General features: G+C 39.4%; 1 protein-coding gene across 4 annotated transcripts in view; it reads right to left on the minus strand.

Moving 5' to 3' along the window:
* The window catches only part of LOC115014193 (mitogen-activated protein kinase kinase kinase kinase 4-like), a 35808-nt gene extending 26653 nt beyond the window's left edge, over positions 1-9155 (minus strand). For 2 of the 4 annotated variants that reach the window (XM_029440872.1, XM_029440868.1), the window contains exons 1-2: positions 8418-9155; positions 7455-7520 (exon numbers count right to left, since the gene is read on the minus strand). In XM_029440872.1, the coding sequence (XP_029296732.1) occupies positions 7455-7520; positions 8418-8474 (123 nt within the window). In that variant the 5' untranslated portion in view covers positions 8475-9155. The remainder of the gene's footprint in view (positions 1-7454; positions 7521-8417) is intronic. The other 2 variants (XM_029440869.1, XM_029440871.1) reach the window with 2 other exon arrangements.
* Between the last annotated feature and the right edge of the window lie 2788 nt (positions 9156-11943).

The following is an 11943-nucleotide window of genomic DNA, read 5'->3' on the forward strand; positions in this document are numbered from 1 at the left end:
CACACACACACACACACACACACACACACACACACACACACACACACACACACACACACACACACACACACACACACACACAATAATACTGTACAATGCTAGGAATCAAACACATACACAAATAAATCCTGATAGAAATGCCTCCTCTATTCCTGTTGGTCGCTTGTTCTCTGACACCCACACACACAGTGGAAGAATAAGTGAGCACTACAAATATTGTTTGTGAAAAGGTTAATATCGCCATACATATGCTAATTAGATACGAGAGACATTTGTAATGCAGACAGCAAGGGGATAAATGAGAGAAACACTTTTACTGCATCTCTCTGCTAGTCTCACACTTTCTGTCTCACCCCTCTCTCTGTGTTATATCCATCCTGTCTGTCTCACTCCCATCCCCATCTTCTGTGTCTCTCTATCTGTCCCCTACACACAACCGTTTGTTTCTGTATTTACATATGTGCACTTTGTGCTTGAATGGACTGCATCACTGATCAGCTCTCCTCTCCAAACTGCATGTGAAATTATGCTATTTAAAGGCTGCACGTCTGTGTGTGTGTGTGTGTGTGTGTGTGTGTGTGTGTCTCTATAAAGAAACAACCCATTTTCCCCCATTCCATTCACACGGAACCTTCCCTGGCTGGCACTACGGGGTCAAAAGAGTCGACTGGTTTGACATTATGTTGAGTATAATGCTGCTAGAAGCTCAATGATAAGTCATTCTGTCCTACTGTCGTATGAAAAAAACTGCAGAAATGAAGTGACCCCCTCCCCTCTATGTTTGTGTGTGTACACGTGTGTACTGTCCGCTAACAAAGATGTATTCACCAGTATGGCTCAGGGAGGAACCGTCTTTTTTATTTATCACTAAGCGATTTTAATTAATTATTGGAGGTGGGTTGATATGAAAACTAAATATAGACTACAATTATTTTTTTAAGAAGATCTTATAGGTTTTATTATTCAATCATCATTTTTGGATAGCAAGACTATAGACCTATCAAAAGAGCCATTTTGCCCCCTCGTCCACCAAATATGATTTGTCTGGAGCCGCAAAACATATTTGACAACAGAGCGTATAGGTTTTATTTATAGTTATTTTACTATATTTGTTGCATTTTTGAAATTACTGAATGACAATATAGGAATCTGTTGAGATCGTATCGCTATTTCAATCTGTTTTAACAAAAGAAAACATCAAACTCTTGAAGAGGAGGAAAAGTACAGTGGCATGTTTAGGCCTACTTTCAAATAAATTAAACACAGAACTCTGCCGGCCTATTTGAGTCCTCCCAATATTTGATAAATAAAATAAAAAAGAAATAAATATAATATAAAAATACATAAAACAATCAAAAATACAATATAAAAATGAAATGAATAAAAGAAGTAGCCCACTTGCTGCAGCCTAATAGCTTAAAATCCATGGTTAGCATACCGATTTAGACGGGGGTCTGACACTTAGGATAAGCCACCTACAGGGAAAGGCGCCACGCCCGAAGACGCAGGAGAATTTGAAACATTTGGGATGTTCCCAAAGAGTCTGAATACCTCGGCCTCTGCTGCATTGACTTTGGCCATTCTTTTTGTCATCTAAGTTGTTCAGTGCCCCCAACTTTATGTAAGTGCAATACTCCAATACTGGAGTACTTTTAATTATAGTTTTACACACACACGCTTTAAATTTCACCGGTCTTACTTCCTCCCCCTCTCAGCGTCTCTCTCTCTCTCTCTCTCTCTCTCTCTCTCTCTCTCTCTCTCTCTCTCTCTCTCTCTCTCTCTCTCTCTCTCTCTCTCTCTCTCTCTCTCTCTCTCTCTCTCTCTCTCTCTCTCTCTCTCTCTCTCTCTCTCTCTCTCTCTCCTTCCTTCCTTCCCCCCCCTTTCTCTCTCTCCCACCTCTGTGCACAAACTCAGCTCTCCAACATTACACTATGTTGGAGGATATTTCCTGTCTCTCTTCTTTAGTCCCTCAGGTCAAACCCCCGCACTACATTTGCACAACATTGCTCAGCTTTGGAACAAAGACTTTCATTTTAAAAGAAGATATTATTATCCAAATTTCAACTGATGTGCAATAGTGTAACAATGTCCAATTGTGTAAGATGGGTATATTTTACACAACTGAGCTCTCCATTTCTTAATATGAAGAATATTTTTTATCACAAGAAAACGGCTAGTTTACCTAAGGCTGGGCAAATGCAAATACAACCCCTGCAGTAGCTGTATTCGCGAAAGGGAGGAGGGATTAGTTTGTTTGCAAATAGCAGTTGGTCTAAATCTACATTTGGATATGTTTTACTCTTGGTCAGCAGATCATTCAACACCAGTAAGATAATAATGATGACATGAGGGTCACAGAAAAGGGAAGTGACGCTATTGAAACTAGAAAGATTTGAGGAAGTGCAAGTGATTGACTCTGGGAAGCATATTGCAGCCAGCTGTTTTATGGCTGTGCACGGTCCATGATATTTCAACATGGTGTCACCAGAGTTTACTGAGACGCGTCCACTGTGGAAGCAAAGGCTCCAGATAGGATGAGCAGACGTCCCGAAAAATTTGGATTCCCGAATTACAAGCAGTAGTCTCGAATCCAAAATCCTGTACCGTTTGTCCCCAAAATGTTTTTATCAGTAATACCCTAATACAACATTAAATACTGACCACATTATATTATTTTGGCTTTGCCACGGTCACCGTTATGCCCGTAGCCTACATGCATTATTATTATTATTATTATTATTATTATTATTATTATTATTATATTGTCGAATTAAAACATTTACGGAGGGAAGTGAAACCATAGCTCAAAGCTGAAACCTTACTGTAAGTAACGGGAGGAGCAGGGAAGAGATTCAAACAAAGCGTTTTGGAAAGTCTGCAGGAAAAGCAACTGCTATTAGTATTACTAATGTTCTTTGACACTAATAATGTAATGTACTGGAGGCAACACCCATCCCTAACTCCCCTGTCCCGAATACCCACTCATCTGCTCACCCTACCTTCAGAGCAAATTTGGCCTTTTACCAGTTTGACTAAAATACACTCAGAAAGCAGTAACTCCTAAAATACCAACAATTGTTAAATATACATTTTGATTTGTTTGTTTTTGTGCATGCTATAAACATGATTTAACCATGTGGCTCAGTTACACACAGTCTACAATCTGACTGTTTCAAATTGTGGCACATGGAGGAAGCCGCTTCTAGCACTGGAGGTGGGAAAGATGCAAAAAAAAAAGAAAAGACCCCTTGTTTTGGCACTTCACATGAAGCTGTGAAGGGATTACCTAAAATGCTGAGAATAAAACAGTTTAATTTAGTCCTAGTGACAGTTAGTAACAATGTGTTCCTGAAGCTAGACCCTACTTCAGCTTTACTGAGAGCAGCAGTGTTGCATCAGCAGTCATCATAGTGCACAGCTTTGGAGTCTGACATCTGACACATAGATGACTCTACAGCAGCGGCGTGAAGGGAAGGGAAGTTCCTTCTGCAAACAGGGAAACGCCCTGTGTGTGTGTGTGTGTGTGTGTGTGTGTGTGTGTGTGTGTGTGTGTGTGTGTGTGTGAATGATGAGCATGCAAAGCGTAAGCCTCATGGTCAATGACTATGTTTATTTGAAATGTTTAACAGCTGAAATTATTGTGCGTTTGCTTCTTTATTTTTATATTATGAGCAGAGTATCAGTAATAAATGACAAAACAAAAACTTCCAAATACATTCCTGTTAAGTTGTTGACTCACATTTTCTTTTCTTAAAATAAAACAAGACTCTCAGATTGTCTGAAATATGTTGGTCTTGGGGCCACAAAACTACTGCAGGCATACAACTGCCATGTGATTACTACTGCACATAATACATCCTTTAATACTAATAGAGTGTTCTGCATCAGTAGGACAAACATGTTCTGTCCTTGAGTGCATGTGTTTAGGACAACACAAAGGAAGACATTAACAAAAAGTGAAATTAGGAAAAGGTTCAAGGGAAAAGAAAAAGACAAACAATAAAGGAGAAGAGAGGAGGAGAAGAATTAGACTAGAGGGGTATCGAGGTTATAGAAGTGGAGAAGAGGTTTAGGGAGAAAAAGGGTGATTGTGTTGGTCTTGTCGAGGCCGGACCACTTCCCTTTTTTGACCGCAGGAACATTTCCAGGAACCTTTTAAGGGACTAACTTTACTGGCCATTTATACTGCAGGAACCTGGAACCAGTTTTAGTTCTTGTCCTCAAAATCACTCCGCCTTCCAGCCAGTCAGAATCTATACGGGTGGAGTTTGCAGCGCTGAATGTCACTGACAGGTCAAACACAAGTTTCATTACTGAAACATACTATAGCACACAAATTACCGGAACACAGCCCTTATTATATCCTCTCCACTTTGGGTCTTGCCTTTCATTTTCAAACCTCCCTGCACTTTCCAAATCTGCACTCCGCTTTTCCCAAACATCACTCATACAACAGTGATGACTCTGTGTTGTCTTCTTTCGTACAAAGATCTGCTATTGCTCTGATTTCTCTAAGTAGCTCAGTTCTTAAGATGTGACGGAAACACAAAATAAAACAAGTGGATTGAAGATTCTTTGAGTTCCAGCGTAGTCACTGGGTTTGTTGCTCAGTTCCTCGGGCCATTTGTTTAAAAAGGCCTGATTGTTTTCTCCAAACCTTCTCTACTCTTCATCTGATTCTCTATAACTTCTCATTGTGCCCGTCTTAGCACATCAGAAAATCCTGTCTGCTGACCAGGAGGCCGTTCCACTCAATCAAAATGAGGCTAATGGGGCTCGCCTTCCCTGCACTGTCAGTTCCCACTGACACCGGGCTTTGGTTAACATCATATCCGACTACTGACTGGCAATTAGAGGATCAAAACATGAGTCATGGTATTTTTCTTTACCAATCACTACAATCAACTCCTGATACTGGACACAGGTCAGCTGTAAAAGGCTTCAATTTGGAGCAGAGCTAATTGGCACCATAACCGAAGTTGAACTGCAAACCATTTAGCCGAACAACAGAACAGTGGATCAGTGTGGGTTACAGCCGTGACTACAACAAGCTGCACATAAACATCTTGCTCGGTATCCGTCCTCCGCCTCTTCGTCCTTAAACTTGTTCTTTGTCAGAGTCCCAGTGCGTGTTTTTGAATTTTCCACTTCTGACATGCCTCCCCTGCCCTCTGTCTTTACTTAGTCTCGCTCTTCTGCAGATCACCTGCCTGCTGGTTTTTAATTCCTTAACACAGAATACATAGAGGACAACTGTTTCCTACAAATTTGCCAGACGGTTAATGTTGCTAAAATGCCACGGTGCTCCAGTCATTCCTTCCTACCTGAGCCTGTTGCCTTTGATTTGGTAGTTACATGCTTTATAAGTGTTTCGACCTGCTGCCTGCCCCATTAATTTGTTTGCCTGACTTCTCTGACCTCACCTAACCCTGCCTGTTGCTAACTGGAAGACTATAAATCCACTTTAGACCTTAGTAAAAACTGCTTTTCACAGAACCCGCCATGTCTCTGTTTTGGCATTTGGGTCCTGCTTTCTGCTGCCAGCATTTACACAAGAGTAAAACACAAACAAATACAATACAAACACATTACATTGCACGACAAAGTAGTTATGAGACGATATGAAAGTTTCATGTCACCATTTTCCTGACCAAAATAATTGTGATTCACGATGTTATCCCGATAATCTATGCTAAAAACTCTTTTAGTGGCACTTAAACACACTGGAATAACATTACCTTACATTTTGTTAACACATAAATATTTGTATTGAATCACAGATTTTGCCATACATAAAGGATCATTCTACTCTCTTATTGTGTAACTCGCACTCATCCATGTACAGAACAGTAATAGAGAAGTTTACACTCACATTAAGATCTAAACATCCGTTGCTGAATTTCCTGTTCATATTACATTACTAAATGCTAACAAATGTAATGTAATGAAAATGCAGCACACATATAAATAAACAGAGGAAAATAAACAGTGCATCTCCTGCACTCACGTCAGTCCACAACTAAGTGTTTTCTTAAAGGGGCTGAGTGTGTGTGTGCAGATTAAGTCATTGTTCTAAAGGCCCTATTCCTGCCCTGGTTTCCCATGATGGGACTCACTGTATGGCTGAACACGCACACATGCCTGTTAGCATTTCACATTATCAATTATTTTCAAGAAACTTATGAGCACATCTCATTTGCTTTTGCATTATTAATTGTGAAGAAACAAAGTGTTACACATCTGTCTATTAAATAAACAAATCGAGTAGTCATCACAATCGTATGAGTGTTAGTCGATGAAGAACTTCTTTAGTCGAGGACCGCCCTAGCTGCGAGTCCCCCTCAATAAGACTTAATTCATCTATGTTAGGAGGTTTTGCCTTGATACAGCATCAATAAAAGTGAGTCATTAGATTATTTTTTTTACCTCCGTGTAAAAGCACCCTGTGTAAAGGCCAACACAGGCCTCACTGTCCTGCGTGCATCTCTTGCAACGTTTCCTCTTTCAGGAAATCAAGTGGCAATCGAGGCACACACCCACCTTCTGTCTCACACACATTCACACACACTTGTGAGAAAGCATCCATGGACCCCATTCATTCTTAAACCCTAAACTTTTGACCTCTACCTTCATTTATATTCATTACGTTTCAAGCTATATAACACACATTTCAGCCATCTTAATGTAGTAGTTATTGCTGATATGCATATATTTGTGCCACACTGATTAGCCACAAAGCAATGTCTAAACATGACTGGCAATCAACCTGAATTTGCTCCTACTTGTCCAGTGCTGCAGGAAAAATAACAATCCTTCTTATACAACTTTATTGCTCTTTTAAATCTCAAAATAGTCTTTTGACAAAGGGTTCTGAACCTTCTGTTGCACAATCATCATTCGCCCAAGATTATCTCTTTTATGTTCAAAACTGAAAGTGTTCCACATAGGTATAGTACCGCAGTTTGTGGTATTGCAGAAGCACATACACATGATTTGCACAGAGGGCACAACCATCTGCACAAGCCTAAATAAGACTAAACACCTCCTGTCACCACAAACCACTCATACACAAACACATATTGCGATAAGGAAGTGAGCCCCACCCAGGGCCTTTAAAAGATGCTGCACATGCTAGTGTGTGTGTGTGTGTGTGAAAGAATTTATTTTTCCTCTTAACTAACTGGAAGTAGCTATAGTACGTTTTACCAGAAGTGCTGTGTGAGATACTGACTGATATACGTTGTGTCCACAGGCTGCTGGAGGCTTATGGTGTGCAGCTTGCAACTACAAATGGTTATTTTTATGATCCAATTAACTGCCATGTAAACAAAAAAATACATAAATGTTTGTATAACTAGCACAGTCTGCAGCTGTGTTTATGTTCTTCTATGCATGCAACAAACACACTTTTCCAATAGGAAAGATGGACACAGAAGCATCATGGGAGTACTCACCTTGTACACCTGACCGTAAGTTCCATTGCCAACCACCTCCACCAACTCAAAGATACCTGCTGGATCCTAGAAAAAAAAGAGACTGCGGTCAAATTGGGAGAACAAAGCTGAGCAAACAGCACTATGCGTGAATATAACATGTTTATAGAAAATGGTACATTTCAGCAAATGTTTAATGCAACAGGTTCATGTCAAACAAAACTCTCATAAACAGTGTTATATACTACGGGCAAATAGAGACGAACAATGCAGAGTCATTCTGTGATGGAGACTGAGGATGTGGGACTGCAAACGTGGATAACATTGTGAGGAAAGAAAATACAGCTTAAAAAGCATTGCCATTTTCATTTTAAAGGTCTTGGCTTCACTGACTATATAAATATTATCACCTAAAATATATAAAATTACTCTACATGACAAAAACTGTCATTTCATATAGGGATACTAATATAGGAGAATTGTTGTACTAATATCCAAAGAAAGAAGACAAAGATTTCCATTAAACTGACATAATAACATTATACAGCTGCTAAAGTATTACAATTATGTGAATTGGGTTTAAATAATGATGTGCCACTAACTAGAATGCACTTTGTTTTAGCTTTTCTACCAATAAATACACCAAGTTTTTCCTAGTGAGCTTTCACTTGTTGCATGTCAACCTTTTAGCAAAGCAGGCAGCCAAAGGAAAGTCCTGTGTGTAAACACTGAGGCTTGTGAAGTTACAGCAAACAGCACACAGGGCAGACAGAAAGCGTAATGTTACAGGGCATGGGTTTAATGCTCTGCACACATTACACGCAGAGTTAGGACACGATACAACGTTTCTTTAAAAGTACATAAAGCGAGAGTCGCCCGTTAGAAACCCAATCCTGCCGTTAAGTTTCAAAGCAACACCCACCACATCCTCCAATGTTTACTCAAACATTTCATTAAAAAGCAAGACAACAGTTTTAAACTTACTCTTAAAGTAGCGAGGTCTATGCTGTCCAAACTTCGAGTGGTGTTTTCTCTCGACATTGCTGTTAATAACTTTGTCAGCGGGGGGATATGTGTGGACAAGACATGGACCGTCAGTTTTCTCCTCTACAAACTAACGGGTTTTCTTCTTGTCGGGTTCATTCTGAAGTTTAGCTAGTCAGCGTCAAACACACCACTTCCGGGCACACCTTTCAAAATAATTGCCTTGATTTGCGGTTGCATTTCTGCTTTAATGAAGAGACGAGATGAAACAGAAATTATTAGAATATAAGAGAAAGTCATACATTTTATCGGAACAGGATTAAATGTCTGTAAATGCATCTAGACAAATCAAAATCGAAATGTTTGGAAGTTGCGCTAGCATCTTGGAGGTTCACTTTCCTTTTTTAACAAGATGCACATACTCTACATACATTACATAGGTTTTTGTTTGTTTTTTACTCTGCCTCAGGATCAAATCTTACATCTAAGACGTCATTGTTTTACTGTGAAATTAGCATCATCCTGTTTCTGTTTGCATAAACTTCGTTTAACTTGACGATACTTAGTTTTGCTCCTGGGAAGTGATTTCTTTTTTTTAAAGCGACTCAATTAACTTGTCTTCCAGTAAACCCCAGAAAAACGACAAGGAAGAACTTAAGCTTCACTAACAAACTGGTTATAGACTCCATATGCAGCTGAAAATAAGTAAACAAATGTAGTAATGTTGCACAATCTTTCCACGTGTATCTCCTTGTTAGTGCGCGCGAGTGTGTGTGTGTGTGTGTGTTTTTATGGGGAAAAGTTCAGTCCTCGCGAGAACCCCTCTGTCGTCACAATCTTTTTTTTTGCATAAGTAAATATATAATAAAGGTAAGTTTTCATCTTGTTCTGAGGCAGAATTTTATTTTATCATATCCCTAAACTTTATTAACATCACATTTGGAAACATCAAGGTTCACACAGTAAAGATAATATTGTAATAGGGCTTTGTCACAGCAGACGTTTTGACATGTGATCGAACAGGTGATAATGTGAATTATTGCTGGATTCAATTTATGTGTCCCGCCTTATGGATACCATTTTCTAATTCATAATGAAATTATATTGATTAACAATGGGAATTTTTGTTTATAATTTTATGTAAATAAGGTGACAGAGTGCATCAAAAAAGCATCAAAATCGATTATAAATAATAAACAAAAGACAGAGGTACGGGCAAAGCCCCTGAAAGCCACTGGCCACTATGCAAATGTAACCCCGGGCAAAGCAAGTTGAGTATCCCTGGTCTACTGTGTATACTCCAGCTCAGAGTAGCTTATTGTAACCACGGTAAAACTGACTGATATGAGAAATCAGAGAATGTGACGACAAAGTGAAATGTCTTGCAATGTAGCTGAAGTGCAATTTCTTGTGGATAAATAAAACAGCTTCTGTTGTGTCCTATCTTTCTATAATGTCCTGGTGGTTCAACAGTGTGGAGGCTGGCATGTGAGCTAAGTGTGTGCCAGGCTTCTTCAGACTTCATGCAGGTGGAAGTGGGGGTAGCTAGCAGGGTTTGACTAATTAAAGATACTGTTCCTAACTCAATGCAGATTCTCCAGTAAGTATCCCATAACATACTGAAGGCTATGTGTTATATTTGAGAAACCTTATGTGCTGGCTACTTACGCAACAACTGTCACTAACAACTATGTTTTTGAATGACGAATTTGTTGGAAACATTGATTGACACAATGCTCATCACCGGAAGCCTACCGTTAGCTTTGGTCTCGAGAGTGGAATTTTGCAGTTACATCACTTTTAGGTGTGTTGTAGTGTGCTGTGTAACCTAAGACTATCAGCACAACTAATGGTGATATTACCATTACCCGAAACATAACCCAATCACACGGTCATGTTATACCAACCTCCACTGATTTGTGCTCCTTTGTTGCTGTCAAAAATTGTGATGGACCATAAAGATGATATTTAATGTGAGAAAACAATAGTTTATATAAGCAAAACACTGTTGTTTCTTTACCCTTTTGTGCCTACCTTTGCAAATACATTAGCTCTTCTCCCCAGCCCAACATGCTAGCAGGAAAGAGCCTTGCAGATAACAAAGGTGGACATATGTGGAGGTGTAATTATATTTCAGTATCCCTGTAACAACTGAAATACCTTCTTATAAATTAAAGTCTATTTTTAGAGTTTATACACATTTCCCCGTCTTTTTTTATAGCATATGTTTTTAGCTATACCAATATATTTATGTCTAAAATATATTGCAGAGATGGAGCTTGACATTCCAGTCTCCTGACCGAACCAGTGAGTCACAGACAGCATGGTGAAATAAGGGTCATTATGTGGTGGGACACAGTCACTGTGTGTGTGTGTGTGTGTGTGTGTGTGTGTGTGTGTGTGTGTGTGTGTGTGTGTGTGTGTGTGCGTGTGTGTGTGTTGGGGAGAAAACAGAAAGAGCAAGACTATGCTAGAGTTGTGTGTGTTCAGCGGAATGAGAAAACGATGGCAAGTGACTCTCTTGCACCCTCTGTATGTGTGTTTGTGTGTGTAAGTGAATGTGACGAATTAAGAGTGAGGGGGGGGGGGATGATGGCTGTGAGTGTGTGTAGTGTGTGTTTGTGAGAGTGTATTTGTGTCACGGTGAAGAATGGTCTCTCTGTGGTCTCACACAGTGGTCCTGTTCACGTCAGGGTCAGCTGCCTACACATGTGCATACAAATACACACTCAAACACACATTTCTGGACTCGTATCCAATCTAAACAAGACAACATTCTCAGAAACAATTGAATCAGAAAATTCCACAGTGATAGAGGGCGTTTGTCTGTCTGTTTCTCACCATTATTTCTTTCTTTCTGATTGTGTTTCTGTTTATTTCTTCAGACATATAAAGGTATTCTGAGGAAGTTCCTCTTATCTAAACCATTTCCTGCAGGCCCTTGCATGCACACACACACACACACACACACACACACACACACACACACACACACACACACACACACACACACACACACACACACACACACGTATACAGAAGTGATGATATGTCAGTTCCTCAGAATCAAAGAGAAGCTTTTTTTCTTTTTGCTATGCAAGTCAAGCTTTATTCTAACTTAAAGAATACTTCATATACAATACAAGGAAAACATTCAAGAGGTTACGAGGATCAGTTTACAATAAGTATGCAAAAAGAACACATGAAAACAGTTCAGTTAATAGGAGACACTGTAAAAAAAAAAGTTAAAAAAAAAGTTTTGACAGGAGATCTCAGATCCTCACGAGGGCAGATCCTGCAACATAGAAACATAAAACTAAACACAGCTTTCCCTTTTCTACCTAAACCTATGACGATTGGACATACAAAAAAAACCAATAAAAAAATTGAAAGTCATATTTCAAGACAATGTCTTCAATACACTAAAGTGGAACAACGGCAATTACATTTAAAAAAATATGATTCTGGAGGCTATAGAACAGGGGTTCTCAACGGGGCGCTGCAAGCAATATTTTAGAAAGGGGGG

This window comes from Cottoperca gobio, chromosome 10, assembly GCF_900634415.1.
Source record: "Cottoperca gobio chromosome 10, fCotGob3.1, whole genome shotgun sequence".
NCBI lineage: Eukaryota > Metazoa > Chordata > Actinopteri > Perciformes > Bovichtidae > Cottoperca > Cottoperca gobio.